Here is a 21,594-nt window from a genome sequence, read left to right as displayed (position 1 = left end):
TAAATTAAATGTTTTCTAAACAAAAATCATTAAATATAGGCAACATATTATTATTATCACTACAAGACGGCACTACCATTGTTTTGGACCTATTAAATATTCTGGGCACCCTCTGGGTCCAATTTATATTTCTGAGGGGCTTGAAACGTTTCCCTGAGGATTTATTTCATGCGTCGGGGCCTGTAATAGATATTCAGACATATGGGATTCCGTAGGCATATCTAATTGATTTACATCTGTCTGCCTTCGCCATATATTATTATGGTAGCTTGGATGTCTTGCGTCAGTGCCGCTTGCTGGCGCTGACTGCCAATGCCGTTGACTTGCAAACTTTTCATTTCCCGTCGGCAAGTTTTTGTGATTTCTATATAGCATTCTCGCATTATATTGGCTTTGTCGATTATTTGGGTTTTCCAATCGGTAATTAATCTGTCTATTGGGGGGAGGGTTATAAAAATTTGGTTTGTACGCGTTGTAAGGTACTGATTGGCGCAATCTTCCCTGGCTATAGCCTAGCGCATCACCGGTGCTAAAATTTGTTCTTCCGAACAAATGGTTGCCATAATTTTGCGCACTACCGTCAGCAATTTTTTGTATGCGATTGGGGACATAACAGCATTCTATCGTGATATGTCAAGGTCGATTATAAACATAGCAACTTATTATTGTAGGGTTAATTTCATAATTAGATTATTTGACAGGCTGAAAGCGTACTGTTCTCGGCCTATCGGGTTCTTGCGTTTTATTTCTTTGTGGCACTGGGGAGTTATCCCTTGAAAAGAAATTGGGAGACGCCTGATCGCCCTTGAAGATTGGGTTCGCGTTTGAATCGCCTAGGCTATTTATTTTTGCCTTACTGTGATTAGCGACCATCGTATCAACTTCGATCAATCGCTCTACCTCCTGAACTGCTAGATCCAACGTCTGAATATTTTTGGATATTACTACTCTATATAGTTTTTGGGGTAGCCCATGCAAGAAGGTATTTAGTATGGCTTTTTCATACAGTTGCCCAGGACCACTGCCATATTTTGCCTCAACCAAAATGCGTATATTATCAAGATATTCTCTTATATTTTGTGAATAGTTAAAGCTCACCGTTCCGTGTTTTAATTTATTTATTGAACTGGTTTCGATAAATCTATCTTTAAATGCTTTTAATAATTTGTCCACCGTATTTATTGGCAAGTTGGCGTCATTGCCTATGGTATGTTCAATTTGTTTTAGAAAGGTTAAGGCCTGGCCTTTTAGTCGTAATAGGAGCACGTCGACTAACGCTTCTAGCTCTGTTTTTGTTAGTTTTACAAACTGGGCAAATTGGATATTAAATTCGTCAATATCTGATTGACTATTGTACTCTGGGATAGATTTTGCTATTTCTATATTTTTCGCGACTAACTTCTGCACTATTAATAAGTCATTAATGTCGTCCGCCATTTTTTTTTTTTTAATCAATTCAAAATAAATTTATTTTTTCACTTAACCTATTTTGGGGGAGGCTATTATCTCCTATGAGATATCTAAAGGGTTTCCCTGTAGTAGCTTAGCGGCAATAGGTCTAATCACTTTACTTATATGTCTGTATCTCTCCAATAATTAAATTTAAATTGCAAAGTTTTATAGCCTAATTAGTTCGCAAGTTTTTCTCGAATTTCCGACTCGCGCCATTTGTAGCGGTGAAGGAATTTTTGTGGCTATAAACAAAATTTAGCGATTAAAGAAAAGGACTGGGCTTAATTGTGGTCATAAATATTGACCGCGTCAAATCTAATATCATACCTTGAAGCTGTGAACTTATACCTTATAAGTTCTCTGCTAGTGCCACTTATAGCGCTAAAGATCGTGCCAACAAGGCTTACGCCACCCTCAATTAATGAGAGAAAATAAAATGTGTAGCCATATAAATGTGACCTTTTCTCTTCAAGCTATCTGGAGATCAGATTCCTCTGGAAGCGCTACCTTGAAGACATGCGAACTAATTAGCTATCATTAGGCTAGATATGGACATATAAAATGAAATAAACACAGGTAAAAAGCAATAGATTTATTGAGACTTACATATTTAGGTGAACAGCAGTAGGTCACGTCAAGTGACACAACGGTGGCTTAGATACTACAATGAGTGAGTTTCTAATCTTGAACATCGAAAAAGTTCAATCTAAATGGTCCTGAATCTACTTTACGAATCCTTCCAAATCTGATTTATAAATGCTCCAAAAAGCACTTTTACCCCACTATCAAGCATAGTTTTTTTGTCCTGCGCTGTGAGGACTAGCTTACAATTGGCTCAAGTGGCCCAAGGATGCGAACCCTTCGTTCAATAATCTGTCTTAATTATTTCTGATGATTCAAACGTTCACACGGCTCTTATAGATTAAACTTCCTTAGAAATATTGTGCGTAGCATCTAATTTGTTACTAATTTTCTTAGCAAAATTCAAACCGACTAGCGTCGTTGTTTGACTGAAGCTAGAATGCAATTTCTCTTTTTGCTGATTAAGAATTTAGACTCTTGGAAGCGGTATTTGAACTCAATTAGGGGACGTTTAATTTCTGTCAGAATCATCTTTAGAAGGAAAGAATCTTTGTATTTTAAATATATCGCATTTTGCTCATGGTACATTTGGGCAAAATTACATACGAATTTTCAAAAGTAACCAGTGAGGCTTAAAATTCCTCTTAATTCCTTCATAGTTCGAGGGGGTTTGAAATTTTCAGCACATTTTATCTAGTCAGGTTCTGGTGACATCTCTCCTTGAGTCACCACTACTCCTTAAAATTTAATTTAAGTACAAAGTAAAAAAAGATGATTATATTCGCAAAAGAGCTTGATAAATTCCAGAGTACTTTGTAATATTTTGCAGCATTCCAAGCACCTTGTTTTACAGAAAGACAGATGCAAAATGCGGAAAAAGCTAATCTACTATAAGCCTCTGGTCACCATTCTTTTTCGGGACTAAGATCACGGGTGCTGAATAAAGACTTATACTGGGGCTTATAATCTTATTTTTTTTTAATTTGTGAATATTATTTTTCAACCACTCTTTATGCTTATACGGTATATGATATGGCCGTATTGCAACAGGATTACCGGTCATTAGAATTCAGTGTTCATTGAACTGTATTAGTCTGATGTCGTCTTCAGATGCGGAAAATACATCTTTGAAATTCCCTAATTATTCGCATAATTTTGTCTTGAGTTCCACGTCAGTAATAAGGTCCATATTAATTTTTTTTAAGAATTGCGAATCGGTTAGAGGGTATTTGTCATTTTGGGCAATAATGCTCTTAACTACGTTTCTTTTGGAATTTTTCCACTTACCTAAATAATTCTCCAAGATAATTTGGATTTGAACTAAACATGTTTCTTTTTTTATCGTAATTGTATCATTTTCATGATTATTTGCTACCCAAAAATCTGCTGATGAAAGATGATATATTTCAAAAAATTGTTGCTTTTTGGCCAACCACCAAGGGCTAAATGGAATGCAGATCGTCAGCGGTAGGAGTAGGAGGATAACGTACAGAAAGATATAAGGCAAATGGGAACTTTCTTGGGGATGTAAAGAGAGACTTTCGATAGATTAGGAGGGAGGAGGAGTGTACGTGGCCGTTTTGGCCTCAAGTGGCTTGGTATTGCAGTGGATTGCTAGTAGCAGGTGTAGTAGTAGTTGTATATTCTAATTGTAATTACGTGCAGCATACCTATTAAATGCTATGAACAAGTCACTGCACCATTTCATCTGAAGCCAAGCCAGATGTGTGCATCTCTTCTCTACCCCAGTTTACTCAAAACTTCTCAATTTTCCCCTCCTCCTCAGGAAACTCAAATTTTCTTTCGATGATTTCGTATAGCCTCTTCCCACCTCATTTATGGACAGCCTTGTCTTTTGGTCCTAGATAGATCACAAAGATGAAGGATCTTTGGCAATCAGTCATTTTTCATCCGCACTTTTTTCATTGCCATCTCAGTGTTTTATTCCTTATAGCTCTAGAAAGTGGGATAAAACTACTTTTGTTGGAAAATCTCATGTCGGAAAATCGCTGTTTGAAATACAGTCAGTCAAAGAGGTACCTAAAAATACGCGGAAAATTTGTCCGGAAAATATTTAAAAAATCCTCCTTTATTTCTAAGATTCGCACATTTAAGAAACATAGTTGACCACAGTAATCACTGTAACTTCCAATATTTTAATCCTGGATCACAGACATGGTTCCCAGACATTTATCTTCTTTTTTTCAAAGGCTGAATGAACACATTGGTCCTCGGCTATTCTACTTCTAACATCATCCGTATTATCTTCGTTAATATTACAACCCAGGTTAGCAATGCTATCAATTTGATCGTTTCCCTTGTTACCAAACATTATTCTGTTGTTTTTTTTATTCACAATCTAAAGGACTTCCTCTGTTCAACTTTTATTTATAGTCCTATTTCTGACCCTGAATTGTCAAAACCACCAAAGAATTATACATTTCGCTAGCAGGTATAATCATCCTAATAGTCCTTGAGTATAAGAGTTTTACCTTTCTATTTGAGTCCAAGCACTCTCCGAGCTTAGACACGCTGATATAGCATCTATATTTTTTTGGACTATGACTAACAAAAATGCTCATATAATAGAATTCGAACGTATCACTTCTTTTCACTTGATTAAATACCAGGCAGTATTAGATTTAAACCTCTTTTAGTGATAACCGATTTGCTTATCAATGGAGGTTCCAGAGCAGAAAAGAAGGCCCAGACTGGAAGTACCAATTCGTAGATAGAGTAGAAGCGTACACTTAGAATAGTAAGTTATCATTATCAAACAGTTCGTGATAACGATCCTACATTTTGTTAAATTGCAGATCGCTAAACACTTGAAGTTTAATTTTACTCATCAGAATCTCTAATTATTCAAAAGTTTCCCTTACTTTCAAATCAATGGGACCCCCCCCCCCACTGTAAACTTGAAGAAATCTCAATGAAAATCACACCATCAAATTCAGCGTATTCAAGAACCTCACTGTAAAAGTTAGAAGCACCCATTTGTAAACATGTAGAATTTTGTCAAAAATATGCCACGGAAAGGGGGGGGGGGATACAAAATAATTTTTATAAATTCAGAAATTAAAGTCTTTCCAAATCAAAGTGTCTAAATAAAAATTTTTCAGCAGGGAATCGTCTGCAAGAAATTTTCAGCTAGAATGGAATTTTATGGGGGACATTTTCCAGGCTAGGGGTATTTTACATGGGAAGAATGTTTCTTGCAGGGTTTTTTCATGGTGGGGAAGAAATTTCCCGTGGAAGGTTAGCCATATTTTCTAGAATTAGCTTATTTTCAGGTAGGCTTAGTTGTTAAGTATAGGACAACAGGGTGATTTTATAGAGGGAAGGGTCTTCTAACTTAAAAGAAACATGAAATACTTCCTCATTTTTTTCAAGTAGTCTTTTGGACGAATCGCCAAAAAGGAATGTGAAGTCCTTTGAAAATGTGGATAGACATTATTTATTCTCAATTCTATAATTATATCCCTGATATCACAATTTGCTGTACAAAGGAGATACCAGATGATCCAAATCAGAAGAAAGGCAGTAAAAACAGATTTCACATTTGCTTTTCAATCCCCATTAAACTTTTCTGCGTATCTAAGAATAATTGATTTTTTCTGTTATTTTTTTTTGTATTGTGTTCATCCACATAATGAGAAGTACACAGATTAAATGCGGTGACAGACTATAAATTGAGCGAGTAACCTTTAAATCAAACAAAAGGTAAACATTATTTTTGTGATTAGTCAATCCAAAGTATTAAAAGGAACGAAATTGCCTGAAAGGGATCAACACACAGATGGTGAGATGTGAAAGGATTCATACAGTATTACCTGTAGAGATAATTTAAAATATTTTAATACGAGATGAAGTTATATTCATGTCCTTCTTAGGCATGATTGCCTGAGGAATGATTGCTTAATATTTGTGCATACTAAGAGTTTTGAAGTAATAGGACTAGAATCCTGTCAACCCTATAAAACATAAAGATTACACCAATTTTCTAACAAAAAATATGAACATTTTCCCCTCAAAGAAATCCATTCAAAGCTTCATAGTAAAACTTTTATTAAAAGTGGTGAAAATTTTTTGTCTAATATATGAATATTAAACCAAAATCTGTATTATCGTTCATAAAAACTTAAAAATTGCTAAAGCTTTCCATCCATTCTAAATAAAAAACTATACAAATTAAAAATAAAGAAAACTCAACTTAATATTTTTCCACAGAAGGAGCTTTCCAAAATGAAATAATGAGCTATATTTTACCAAAAAGTCGAAAGAACTCTAAATCGTTCTTTTTTAGAAGAGATTGTATTGTATTTGAAATGACTAGAAAAAGTCTTTAGGTTGCTGTAAGATTTTCCACTTTCTAGATATACCGAATTCAGAAATTGGATAGTTTCTTTCCCTTACTGACAACAATTGATATTTAAAATGTATTTTTGTTTTTTAAGTATAATAATAATTCTTTCAATATATGTATCTCAATAAAAATGTCTCAATTGGCTTATTTTTTCAAGTGTCTTGTCAGGCAGTCAGAATGTCTGTAAGGATTTCGTAAAAAATGGATGTTAAAAAGTTCTAATTTCTTTTACCCGTGTCATTACCGAAGTCTGTCTTGTCAACCCAGGTTTTGTTATCCATTATATTCAATTATTATTCATTTTTAATCTTGTCCTTCATTTTTGTTCATCATTACCTTAGAAATATTTCTTTATGCCTTTTTTTTTCGGCTGTTCAGATTCATTAACCTGGATTGCCTAGTACTTTTGATTTGTCGTCTAACCATAAATTTTGTTGAACAAGATTTTCGATTACGATTTGATGTTATTATTGATGTCACATGTTCCATGCCCTTTGCTTTAGGTTTTCGGAGTCACTTGTCATTTTGTAAAATGTTACATGTGTCTGGTTCATATTTGATTCATCATGCTCGTTGTTAAATGTCTTCTAGCCGCAGATTTAGGTCTGCACCATTTCTGCTTATGGTTCATTGTGATTCTCCCTACTGCAAGTCTCCTAAGCAAATATTTTGTTGTAAATTATTTTTATTGGGAATTTGTTGTGATTCTCATCCTTTTGCTTTAGCTATTAAGATTTACTTGTATCCTTATATTATCTTGCAAAATGTAATTTTTGATTTGTTTTTAACCGTAGATTTTGTTTAGCAACATTTTCATTACAATTCAATGTACTTCTTGCTGTCGCTTGTTCCATGCTCTTTGCTTTAGCTCCCTGGGGTCTTTCAGCATTTTCAAAACTTTCGATTGTGTCTGCTTTCTATTTGATTGATCATACTCGTTAATACCTTTTTTCTTACTGTATACTTTGTTTAACATTCTTTTCATTTGCTATTTGTTGTAGGTCTCCCTGTCGCGTGTACTACAATATATTAAACATGGGGAAACCTGTTTACAAAAAAAAAGATTAGTTCCAGGAGAAGTCCCGCCGTAGAAAGAAACATATGTTCCCGACTGACAACCAACCTCAACCAAAGTTTAAAAAGAGATACAGGGCAAACATTTCCCGAAATACAAACCTAAAGGGTAATCCAAGAAATCAGCGTTCCAAGTTGGAGAAGTTTTTCTGGAGTAGTAAAAAGGAGCAGCGAAGGGGCTGATGGGGCATTGAGAGAAAAGAGGAAATTTATATAATGAGCCTGTTTGAGACCTCTAAGGGTGATTAAGGGTGAATTAAAGCTCCTTCAAAGAAGATGATGTTGTTCTTTTGATTCGAGTCAATGGCGAAAGATAATAAAAAAAGTTAATACCCTCTCATCAATTTTTTTTTGCATGGATAGCATCTTTTTTTTCTTCTCTGCAGATACCAAAGCACTGGGAAATCACAGAAAACTATTTAAGGGCTCGTTTTAAAGCAAGTTAATAAATATACACACTTTTTGTAGTTAACAAAACACAATATTCAAAATCAAAAACATTTTTGACAAAAAAAATCGTAAGAAAGATGACAAATGACGTCATAATCGTAATATATTATATGAGAGCTTACGTAAAATAGCAATGATAAAAAATATTATCTTTTAAACAAGGTAAGGAGACTATAAATAAACCTATTAAAAGAAACTATTTAATTGGTTAAAAGGGGTTAACACTGTACATAGAGTGTGTGGAGTGAAAAGGTCCATACAGTACCAATATATGTAGTTCTATACACTATTTATGCTTATGAATTTTTTAAAATAAAAATACTTCCTGTTCACTGATGGCGGTAACCAGAATTTGGTAGGTGTCTGAAAGTTCCGTCTCTAATGATTTTGTCAAAATCAATGCCACTTCTCCGTTTTCCGTAGTTTTCAAGGTAAAATAACCAAAGTCTTCTCGTAAATTTACTTTGAAACTTTCATCAGAATCAATTTCAATTAGACACAGGACCTTAGGTGTTTCAGTGTTTTTATTTACTACCAATAGTCTGGAATATTCCAATGGCAATAGAAATTTCGATGGGTACCATTCCAGTAAAATTTCCATCAAGCCTATTAGTAATGCTGTCAAAATTACAAACAGCCTACCTAGTCCCATGTTCTGGTGGTCTAAAATGAAAAAATAACCCTTAAAGGCTAGAGGTCAATCAATCAATCAATTTATTAATACTGAAAAAAAAAACAATTACAAACGTAAGGTTTTTACAAGCCCAAGAAGCTCAGCTTGTAAAGGGCCAGCAAAACAAAATAAAACACTATTATAAAGCACATAAAAAAAGCACATACATATAAAAAAAAAACTAATAAAAACACTGGATCAAGACAAGGACATTTATGAAATAGGGGATCTAGAAGGAAACTTAACATATAATTGAAAAAAATATCTAAAGGAAGAAAAGAGATTAAAAATTAGGGTAGAATCAAAAAAATATTTTAAAATCTGAAAAATATATTTAATGAAGAGAGATATGTAATTTAGGATGGAATTCAGAAAAAGAAAAAAGGGAGAAAAATTACTATACTACAAAGACCCAGTAAGAAATGCCTTTGCAGAAAGAGATAGAGGGACATCAGGAGGGATGGAGTTCCATAGTAGAACTGATTGATAAACAGGAGACCTCTGACCTGCTGTTGATGATCGTTTAGGTAAAATAAATCTGCGATAAGAGCTACGTAAAAAGAAGAGTACCCACCTGAGCCTGACATAAAGAAAAACTGCTGCAGAGACGGTGGATGTGTACCTATAATAGAAGAGTGCGCTAAATAAAGGTAACTCTTACCCACAATATGATCCAGCGGAGCTATTCCAGTATCATTATGAAGATCAGAGAAAGGGTAACAGCTGGGGGAAGAAATGAGTTAACCCTGTATAACATTGAAGATTGGCGGAGGACAAGGGAACAGGTATGAGTTATATGGGGTTTAAAAGAAAGAAAACAGTCAAGATAACACGAAGAAATATCACTAAAGTAGCTTGCGGTATAATACCATTCCCATAATTCATTTTATCATGGATATGCTACGAGAAAGATTTTTTGGCTGCTACCGTTTTGTGCAGTTCTAGGAGACAACAGCCATTTCCAATGATAAAGGTTTCACACAACTGGCTCTTGAAGTATTAGAAATAAAAAAAAACACATTTTGCAGGTTTATCAATTAATAGAGATACTGGGAATATAAATATTCATCCTATTTACGGTACCATTTAAAAAAATGAATTCATATTTAAAAACAAAAATACAGTACTATAAAATTTCCCAGGGGTTAGTTCAAATAATAAACATAAGCGAATAGCAGCATCAAAAGTTTTGCATAAAATTATGTCGCAATAACGTATTCCTTGTTCATAATCTATTTTAAAATGTTTAATCCAGTAGTTTTGTGAGGTGGTTCCATGAAGGTAGCTTCAAATTGCAAATATTAAGCAGTTGTATATTATATTTTTATATTGTTATCACCCACTTTGGTTTTGAAAATGGAAAGAAATTAAAGGATAGTGAAGTGTCACAGCTTTAAACCAAATAATTGCCGAACAAGATTTCAAGATTCAAGATTCAACAACTTGACTAAAAATGATTCATGCCGGCTTTACGACCGGTTACAAATAAATCACATATATGCTTGAAAAAAGCAACCAGTACACATTGACTGAATTATAAAACTAACCAAATCATCACTGAAATAAACACAAGTAAATAACAATAAAAAAAAGATATAATAATAATAATTACTGACTAATCAATTATGAGAAAAAAAAAATAAAAAAAAATTAAAAGGAAAATAAATAAATAATAAAAAATTAATATAATAAAACGAATATATTAATAACAGAACAAAAAAAATACTTAATTTGTCCTCTCTCGTCTTCCAGCCTCACACTCACCAACTGCCCGCAAGGAGATGCTTCTTTAACTGGTTTTTAAATTGCGGGAAACTTTCCGGTTCCCAAATTGAGTTTGGAAAAGTATTCCAGACCACCAGACCCGAGTGCCTTGCCACATGGCTAGAACGAACCGTACTTCTTGGCTCACTTACTAGGTCTCCAGCATTTCTATTAGCATATCCATGATAAAATGAGTTAAAACGAAAAAATTACTAAACACATCAGGCGCTAAACCTTTCAAATTCTGAAACACAAAAATACCAATCTGAAAATCTTTAATCTGACCTACATTCAAAATCCTAAGATTCCTAAAAATAGACTCTGTATTTAAAACTCTGGTATCATACTTACCAATTAATCTCACTGCTTTATTTTGCTGAATCTGCACTTGTTTAAAACTGCACGTAAAAGTACTAGCCCAAATCATACATCCATAATTTAAATACGGCGCAATCAAAGAATGGTATGAAAGAACTAAAATTTGAGAAGGTAAATAATTTTGAAAACGTATTAAAATCCCAACACCACGGGCTACCCTACATGCAAGCACATCACCGTGTCTTCTCCAGCTGAGGTTCTGACCAAAAATGAATCATAGGTAACGCACTTCCTCAACTCGCTTTAGTACATCACCATTTATTGCTATTTCACTGAGAAAATTTGAGGATACACTTGTCCGACTAAACAGAATATAGTTACTTTGCCGCACTAATGCTAAGTAAGCTAATGCCTACAAAGTCACTCAACCCTTGCAGAGCTCTGTTTGCTTTCTGGACCAATTTTTCAAGAGTCTTCGCTGCCACAACAAGTGCTGTATCGTCGGCGAAAGATGTCATAGACGCACCAGGAGTATAAGACCGCATACTGTCAACATACACTAAATACAACAGGGGTCTTAAGACGGAACCCTGGGGAACTCCAAAAGAAACAGGGAAAAACTTTGAAAACTTCTCCCCTAGATTTACCCTAACTGAACTACCATTTAAATACGAACTAAACCAATCCAAACTTCTCCCTTTTACACTCAAATCCCTTAATCTGTCCAATAAAATACTAAAGTCAACGGTATCAAACGCTTTTTTTTAAATCTATAAAAAATACTAATACAATATTCACCCTTTTCCAAAGCTAAATTAATATTTTCTAAGAGATGTTGTACAGCTTGCGAAGTCGAATGGCCCTTCCGGAATCCAAACTGCCTATCAGAAAATGCATGCAGGCTCGTGAGGTAATTATAAAGTCTTCCATGGATAACTTTTTCATACACTTTCGAAAACACTGGCAAAATAGAAATAGGCCTCCAGTTTGATATATCCATTTGAGTGCCCCCTTTGTGGAGAGGGAGAATCTTTGCTGTTTTCAATAATTTTGGAAATACTCCCTTCTCCATTGATAAATTTATTAGATGTACGAGTACGGGAAAAATGTAAACCAGAATTGATCGAATAGTCTTCAGGTTAACAGCATCTAACCTGGCACTGTTGGATCCAATCGAGCTGTCGATCTTTGTTAATTCATATGAGTCAAAGGGACGAAATTCCATTTCCGTTCCCTTGCCACTCCCATCAGCACACGGGTTGCTACCAACAAGAGCTTGGGAATATTTAGTTTCCGCTTGTATCTTCGTTCCAATGTTACTAAAATAATCAGCAAACTTGTCACACAGCTCTTGTCTATCCTCTACAACCACTCCTTCGATTTCAATTCGAGGTTCTTGAGTTCTCCGACGCCCACTAACCAGTTCACTCATAATTTTCCAAGTTCTATTCAGATCTGCTTTATTTTCCTCAAAAAGTACCGAGTAATATTGTTTCTTTTTTTTCCTTTTAGTGAGTTGTCCATATTCCGAAGCTGTTTAAAATGAGCATTATCTTCCTCCTTTGAAGATCTCAGATAATCTTGAAACGCACTGTCACGCTGTTCAAATAAGTTAAATAGCTCTTCATCGGCCCATGGTTTTCTTTGCATATTTGGTCTCTGTCTGAGTGTCTTCAGCGGACAAGTTTCGTCCAATGCAGTAGTTATGATGCTACTAAATTGCTCAAAAGCATCACTGGGGTCTATCTAGTTCAGTACAGATTCAAAACATGTTGCACTTATTTTTTCTTTAAACTTCCGAATGTTTTCAGGCTTAATCGCTCGAACAATTTTATTTTGCTTTTTCTGGCGTGACACTTGTAAATCTAAACTAAATACTACTGGGAAATGATCAGATGCCGAATTCACTAACATATTAGAAAACGCCTTTCTGATATACTTTGAAGAGACAAACACATTGTCAATCAGGGTAGCAGAGTGGTCCTTGATATTATTAGGAATTGTTACAGCGGTAAAAAGATCATTAGAAACCATAAAATTTAAAAAATCTAAATTAAAACTACCTGTAGATAAAAGATCAAAATTAAAATCCCCCATACATATTAACTCTTGCTGCGACTTCTGAACTATCATTAGAAGACTTTGGAAACCTTCTGTGAATTCCTCATACCACGCATTTGGAGGTTTATAAACTACTGATAGGATAATTTTTCTCACACAAAGCCTCATACGAATCTAAATTTCAATAAGAAGTGTTTCTACCTTACCTTCTCTCCAGACATAAAGATCCTCCCTGGGGTTCCATTTAAGTGAGTCACTTACTATCACCGGTCCACCGCGGTTCATTGAAGCTCTTCTCCTCGTGGTAAGCTGATAGCCCGGAAAATTAAAAGACGAGAGAGGAATATCTTTAGTAAAAAATATTTCACAAAGGGCCATAACATGGAGATTCCTACATTTCAAAAGAAAATCAAATATCTCATCATACGAAAAAGTAAGATGGCAGTTCCACAAACACGCATTAAAACCATCATTTTGCATAATTTCAAGATAAGAAGAATCACAATATTTACTAAACTGCAAAGGTCTATAACTCACTGTAGACTCTTCATTTGAAAAATCCGAAAGTAAATAACTATTAATATCAAACGGGCAACTTTCCAAGTGGCTCAGCCTCGATGTGGTATCGATTGGTACATCACATATATTTATATCTAATTAACACTTTCATAACTTTCATTGTGAAAAAAAGTAAAAAAAAATAATAAAATAAATAAATAAATAAAAAAATAAAAAATTAAAAAAGGGCAGCTGAGCTCTCGGAATAGATAAATATTAATAAATGAAAAGAGAACAAAATATTGACAAACAATAAGCCAAAACTACAAAATCACCCCAAGCAACAAAAAGCAATCTGCCAGTGACCGAATCCTGTGAGCAATGGTGTCTGTTGGGAGTTTTGCAAGAATTAGCCAACAATCAGACCAGACATTCGCACTCCAAAACTATCCCTTGCCGTATTTAGAATGTCCCAACTGCGTTTCGTTAAGGCCTCAGAGACAAAAATGCCAGACTTAGCAAGTTTAGTTTTGCTCTTGAAAACTCACTTTGCCATTTCGCTGCTTCTCAATTTCACAAACACCGGTGCGACATCTCTTTGGCCTTGTGCAGTAGAATATTTAAACGGTAGCGGTAAATACTCTGAATGTCATTTTGCGAAAAACCGGTGACTCCCATTTTCTGTGTTATGATATTCATAGTTGATGCTTTCAAATCTTCACCCGATAACTGCTTCACACCATTTAAAACTAGCCTATCTAGAAGATTTTCTTGTTCAAAATCATCTATTCTACTTTCCACCTGTTCCACGCGATTTTCCAACCCTTGAACTTCTGCTTTCAAACTTTCGTATGACTGTAATATGTTCTGAAACTTTGGTGTAAACTCAAGGGACATTGAGGCATAGATTTTACTAATTATCATCTCGCACGATTGTTTGAAGGAATCCCTATTTTTCTGTTTTTATCCCCGTACTTTTCTAAAACTTTCTCAGTAATTAATTCTATCATTTATTTTTGCGTTCTTGTAATCTCATCCTCACTAGCAACAATTTTCTCCGACAGCCGAGATGACGAGCTCGCTGGCTTGCTGATTTCAAGCGCAGCGTACGATTTGCTTTGTTTGTTGATTTCGGGAGAATTTTTAGCTTCTCCAAACACAAGCTTTGCTCTTTTTCTTGTTTTTTGCGACGCTTCCTTTATATTATCTTCATACTATACTAAACTTTTCTCAGTGAGCCTAATTTCCTTGTGATCTCCGTAGCAGAAAACAATGAAGTTTTCTTGGCCTTTGCTATCTTTAACGATACGCAGGACTCTGACTGACCATAACGGGAATCCTTGGAAACGAGCTAGGGCTAATTCAAACTTTTTAAAGGACATCTTGAAGACACAAACGAGAAAAAATCCGAAATCACTTATCTTTTACTGAGCAGGCCGAAGGATGGCATTGGCAATCATCTACGTGGCTTGTGGCCCGATGGACCGTGCAGACCTGCAAACGTTTATTCCATCGTACTCTGGCTTCCACAGCAGCAGTTATAATATTATCCAATTATCTAATAATCCAAAGCAAATTTTTCTTTGCTCTATACAGTATTGTACACAATTTCACTTGTTGCGCAATGAAATAAATATCCAAACAATAATCCTCTTTGAAAACTCATATTCATATTTTTATTCTTCTATTTTTTTATATATTTCTTGTTGCTCATTCTCAGACAAAACTACTATAGACAAATCTCTCACTGCTTGAAACTCAACACACTTGTTCAAATGTTCCTTTTCAAGCTGGAAAAAATTCCATACAAACCGCCTAAACACCTTCAAAGTGCCAAACACAGTGGTAATGACTTATTTTTGAACCAAATGTTTCTCACTGAGGGATATCGAAATTGCCCAGGAAAACCACAGGACAAAATCTTGTATGATGGCAACATAATAGATCCAAGTAGTATATTACAAACCCATAAAGTTTGGACAAATAATGAGCAAGACTAAAACTGAACTCAAAGCAGGGACGTTTTGATTTAGTTAGAGATATTAATTGTCACGATAATTTTTTATTCAATAACCTTCCGTCGGAACTTTTCTGGAAAATTAAGGATCATAGCTATCAAGTCCTTTAATTATGATTTTTCCCTTTCATAGGTGCAGTTAGCGGATAAATTAAATGGAATTTTATTCGAGAGATTCCAAGATTCTGATACCTTTTGTCCTTGTTTTTGTCCTTGTCCGGCTGTCAGGAACATTTCATCCAAGTCTTTGACTATTCAGCAAGAAGCAACTTTGACGAAAGGGCCGAAATTTTGTTTTCCTTCATCGGTTTTATTCTAAAATAATATCCGAGGAAAAGGCTGCTATTATGTCCTCTATTGATAACGGTGATTACCCAGAAGAGCTCAAATAAATCAATTTATTGAACACTCAATAAATTGTTCCACAAATTGCTCGTATGTTTGGTCGATGTAAAATTTCCCGCATGGGCAAGCGATGCTATAAACTCCACTTGACAAAATATTACGCGTTATATCTTTTTCAGAATTCAGAAGGTTATTCAATGGTGTTATTGATTTAAAACAAGTTGAAATATTATGTTTTAGTAAAGTTCTTTTGATTTCTTCCCCAAGAAGTGGCATTTAAGGTAATGAAATGTATCTATTGGAAATTGTAGGGTCCAAAAGTTGAGAACGTTCGTTTTCATTACCTTTTTCATGCTTAATCTGCCTTTTCTTTATTATTTCATTTACAAACTTTACAGGATACCCGTTGCAAGAAAAACATCTCAAATTTAATAGATCGCCATCAATATAATCCGGGGAACATATTTTTAAAACTCTATCAACCAATGGTATGACAGTTTTTTTTCACTGAAATCGGGTGAGATGAACGATAATTTAAACACCTGTCATTATGAGTTGGTTTTCTATAGATTGAAAAAAAACACTTTTATCACTCTTTATTGATAAAACATTTAAAAACGGTAGCCTATCTTGATTTTCCAGCTCAAGAGTAAATTTAATGTTTTTGTCAAACCTGTTCAACGGGTCAGGAAATGAATTTAAGGAATCCAAAAACTCCCAACAGACACCATTGCTCGCACGATTCGGTCACTGGCGGATTGCTTTTAGTTGCTTGTGGTGATTTTGTAGTTTTGGTTTATTATACCAATTTTGATTTTGTATTTATGTAGTTTTAGTTTTTTTTTACATACTAGTGTTGTAAAATTACTTTAAAATAGAAACTCGCTAAGTAAAATTGGTTAACTGAGGTAAAATAGGTAAAATAAGGACAGTTGTTAAAATACGGTAAAATAAGGCGCTCCCTTGTAAGTTTAGAGTAAACAAAGTACTGGATATAGCAGAACGTTCAGTATTTTTCATATTAATTGGGACCGTCTTCAACGGGATCTTCTTAGTCAGGGCGCCGGAAGTGAAAAATGTGACATATTCCCAACGGAAAAAGGTATCGATGAAAATGGACCTTCCCCCCCTAAATCTACCTTGCTGATTCGAAAAATAACAACGGCACATTCTTACGAGACAGCAAACACCATGAAACTTAGGGTTTCACAACTTGTGTATGACTCCTCAGTGGACATAGTTGTTCCAGTGAGTCTGATGCGTCTTTTTTCGGAGAAACCCAAGTATCAACGACTAAAGCAGCAGAATCCAAGATGCACGACGGCCAAGGAATGTCTTTTCAACCACAAAACACTAACTTTTTTTATTTAATGTAACGCTAAATCTCAGACAAAAAGCTAGCGAAATTCTACACATATGTCATCGCATAAAAAGAGTTTATTAACCAAAGTATTACGAATTACTTAAAACAGAAATCCGAATAAATGATCACGTGAAAAACACATCGAATTATTAAAGCTGCCCACTACCCATCGTTCTCCAAAATTTTTAGATAGCCATTTTGTTCAGCTTAGCTGATTTCCAGATAGAAATAAGGTTTTTGCGGAAGACACTCCCCACAGCTCTCAGGGCAAGTGTTGTAACTTTTGCCCTGGGGGCATATAGCGTTTTTATAAAAGATATTGTCGTAGATAATTCAAAAAAAGCTCCTTCGATTAAAAATTCAAAGGGCTAGTGCCCTTTTTAATAGTCGAAAGTGATTGGAGGGTAACTAACCCCCCTCTCACGCCCACATTTTCCCCAAACACATCCAATCAAAATATTAAGATAGGCTCTTGATTCAACGTAGTTTTAAGTTCTGGAAATTAGGTCTTTGAGGATGGAACCCCCCCCCCCCTTAGCTCTCAGGGAAAGGTTTGTACGTTATAACCTGGGGGCATATGAAGTTTTTATACAACGCGTTGTCGTATAAACTTCAAAAATGGCTCAATTCGATAGGAAATAGAAATGGCTAGTGCCCTTTTTAATAGTCAAAAGTGATTGGAAGGCAACTAACTCCCCTCTCACACCCACCTTTTTCTCAAACACATCCAATAAAAATTTAAGATAGTCAGTTTGTCCCAAGACGTTCAAAGTTCCGGAAATTATACTTTGAGCAAGACTCTCCCCCGCAGTCTTTAGGGCAAGGGTTATAAGTTATGCCCTGGGGTATATTAAGTTTTTATTGAAATCTTTGTCGTAGAAACGTGAAAAAGGGCTCATTCAATCTGAAATTCTAAAGTCTATTACCCTTTCTAATAGTTGAAAGTGATTTGAGGATAACTATTACCACTCTCACACCCAGCTTTTCCCCAAACACATCCAATCAAATTTTTTAGAAAACCATTTTATTCAACGTTGCTGAAAGTTTTGGATATTAGGTCTTTAAGAATGACTACCCTCCCCCACAGTTCCCAGGACAAGGGCCTTAAGTTATAATCTACTCCAGTACAGACAGGCCAGAAAAGGCCTTATGATTAAGTCTCAGGAATGGACTCAACTTTTGATGTTAGTCTTGTCCGAGAATGCGAAAGGACAAATGCTGGTAGCATTTTCATGATTTTAGAAATGTTACAAACATTACAAAAAGATGTTTCAGATATTAAGTGCTCACTGAAAACCGTAGAGTCTGATATGGAGATTATAAAAAAATTAATTGATCACCTTGGTTCGCGGTGTGCGGTTATTGAAGCTAATGCAATCAAAACTAATGATGAAGTGGATAAACTGACTGATAAGACGCATGCGCAAGAGATCATAATAAATGGACTTTGTACTCAAGTTGCCCTGTTAAAGAACCAGTCGATGTTGGTCCAAAATACGGATAAGAAGAATAATATTCTGTTTTGGAATGTTTAGATTGGACCGAGTGCAGATACTAAAAGCACTGTCAAACGTGTTCTAGTTGATGGGCTCGGAATTCCTGCTTCGGATATTCCATCTTTTTCTGTTGTTAAAGTTACGGACAATTTCGTAAAGATTAAAACTGCGGAATATCAAGGTCGATTTGCTATTATGAGTAATGCGAAGAAACTGAAAGGAAAAGACTTAGGTTTTAGCAAACCCGGTTTTGTGAGTGATGACGTAAGCAAGGAAGTTAGATTGATTAGGAGGGAACTGATTGAGAAAAGGAAGATTTTGCAAGGAAAGGGGATCCAATATTGGGTGCCTCCGGTGGTTCCTCCTATATTGTGTATTTGTGAAAATGGGGAAGTTAAAAAAAATGGGATGGTATGAAGCTATGAAATCTGCGTGTTGATGTTGTTTTTGATTTGTTTTTTTTTTCTCTCTTTATAACTTTTTTTTTGTATATTTATTTATGTAAGATGGATCTTTTTTTTGGAAGAGTTATGTATGGTAAAAAGAGTATGTCGTTAAGTTATGTTGTATTTTTTGTCTTGTGTATGATGGAGTTTTGTATATTTGGCTAGTAGCCCTTAGTTATATGAGTTTAGAGTGATTTGGATGTTGCCTTTTATAAGGCTATTACCGTTTATTAGTTTTGTTTTATTTTATTTTGTTTTTTGTTTGTTTTAGGTTTTTGTGTTTTTGGTGTTTGGTCATGGCCCCATTATTTCCTCGGGCCTTGATGGTAGAATGAAAATTTGGGGTAAGTTAATTGGTTTAGTTTCTCTCGCTTCGTTCTCTTGCCCGTCCTTTATGTTTGATAATGGTTGAGATAAATTTGAATAGATTGGGGGAACTTGAGAGTCCTCGTGTTGATTTTTCGCAGATGAGTGAGGGTATCATGAATGAAGACTAGGTTGAGGGTGGAATGAATGTCGAGTGTGCTGATTCAAAAAATGTGTGCCTGAATGAATTGAATGAATGGAAAGTTATGCAGGAGCTGAAAATGTATGGTATGAAGTATCGTGGTTTAAATAGTGCGTTTAATTATATTAATGAAGTTTCATCTAGGCTGGAACCTGATGTAATTGCTTTGTCAGAAACTTGGCTGAAAGACCATAGCTACTCATTATTGGATATACCAGGCTATAGGTTGTTTCTTCGGAATCGAGTGGAAAGACAGCACGGTGGTCTTGCAATTTATGTGAAAAATGGATATAATATTAAGCCAAGGCCGGATATTGCTGTATATCGAGAAAATATTTTTGAATCAATGGTGTTAGAGGTTTCATTGTCTGGGCAGAAGCTATTTCTTGTTGTTGTTTATAGGCCCCCTTCTGGAAATGTGGGTGAGTTTTTGGACCTAATGGAAAATATTTTGGATAAAATACCGGATTCGCGAGTGCCTTGCTTTATAAGTGGTGATTTCAATATTGATTTGAATAATGTGCAAGATGTAAATTCAAAGGCAAGAAGTTTTTTGAATCTTATGTATAGTTATGGCCTTTCCCCTCCTCTTAATATTCCAACTAGAATATCTGGAGCTTCTGCATCTGTGATTTAAAATATGTTTTTGAATGTTAGCTGCGACTTGTCGCGAGTGTTAGTGAACGACGTTTCCGATCACTGTTCTATTGTGATCCGTGCAGCTAATAGTTGTTGTCGTCAAGGAGATGGTATGACTGGAGTTAAACAGCCTATAATTGATAAGAAAGCTATATATAAATATAGGACTACACTTATGAATGAGTCATTTGAATGCCTTGATGGTACTGATTGTGTTAATGATGAATTTGGTAAATGGCATGATAAACTGATTCAGATGTTATATGAAAGTCTAGAGTTAAAAAAAAGCGTACACGTTATGATGTTCCAAAGAAACCATGGATATCGAAAGCGCTACTTAAATCGATGGATAAAAAACAAGAGCTCTATGAAAGGTCTACTAAAACTGGATCTCAATCAGACAAAGATATTTACAAAAGGTATAATAGAAATCTTAACACCCTTTTAAGACAGGCTAAAAAGCTCTACTTTGAAAATAAATTTTAAAAAGCAGAGGGCAATCCTGCGAAAACGTGGAGAATCATCAAGTTGGTAGTGAATCCTCGTGCTGCCCCGACTAACCCTGACATTCCTGATGCTCACTCCGATAATCAAGTTGCCAATAAAATGTGTGCACATTTTATAGATATTGGTAAGAGTGTATCTGATAGTGTTGTGCAGTTATCCAGTGATGGCTCTTCTAATGATTTCCTCGATGAGGCAGCTGAAGTCTCTATATTCTTAAGACCAATGACTCTTGCAGAGCTTGAGACGACGGTGAAGTCACTGAAGAATTCAGCAGCTGGGTCGGATTTTTTCAGTGTTAGAATTCTTCGTTCAGTTTTCTCTATTATTTCAGGTCATTTGTTGTATTTGATTACTTCATGTTTTAAGAGTGGAGTTAACCCGGATTGTTTGAAAAGTGCCCATGTTGTACCCTTGTTTAAAATGGTGATAAGAGTGATATGAATAATTACAGACCAATATCAATGCTCCCAATAATATCGCGTCTGTTTGAAAAACTGATTTATGTAAGAATGGTGGATTTTTTAGACAAAATTCTTATTTTCACCCTACTCAGTTTGGATTTCGTCATGGGATGTCAACAGAGCAAGCTTTGCTTTTTTGTAACAACATTTGTCAATGATCCAGTGAATGCGGGGTTGAAAGTTGCGTCTATGTTTCTGGACATTATGAAAGCATTCGACTCTGTTGACCATAGTGTATTATTATCAATATTAGAGCATGCCGGTATTCGTGATAACTTTCATAGTTTTATTTTGTCTTTTTTGAGTGGTAGGAAACAATGTGTTGGGGTTGGGAGTATTCATTCTGATTATATGAATGTACGATGTGGAGTACCACAGGGTTCTGTGCTTGGACCCTTGTTGTTTTTAATCTATATTAATGATTTGAATGCGTGTTTTAAAAGGATATTTAGTCATGTGGGACCTGCAGCTAGACGGTCAAAGATGATATTACCTAGCTTCGCTGATGACACACAGTATTCTGTGGCAGCTGTGACTGAGGCAGATTTATTTCTGCTTTTAAATACAGGAATGA

General features: G+C 35.2%; 1 protein-coding gene across 1 annotated transcript; it reads left to right on the top strand.

Annotated features, from left to right (window-relative positions):
• Positions 1 to 19,414: 19,414 nt before the first annotated feature.
• Positions 19,415 to 20,050, top strand: LOC148940899 (uncharacterized). The gene has a single exon (XM_089105104.1). It carries the CDS (start codon positions 19,415 to 19,417, stop codon positions 20,048 to 20,050), a length of 636 nt encoding a protein of 211 aa, XP_088961230.1.
• Positions 20,051 to 21,594: the final 1,544 nt, after the last annotated feature.

Source organism: Artemia sp. Qi Xiang Cuo, chromosome 19 (genome assembly GCF_049724085.1).
Source record: "Artemia sp. Qi Xiang Cuo chromosome 19, ASM4972408v1, whole genome shotgun sequence".
In the NCBI taxonomy this organism is placed as follows: domain Eukaryota; kingdom Metazoa; phylum Arthropoda; class Branchiopoda; order Anostraca; family Artemiidae; genus Artemia; species Artemia sp. Qi Xiang Cuo.
Note: the sequence above shows the minus strand (reverse complement) of the source record. Positions and strands in the feature narration are given on the sequence as shown.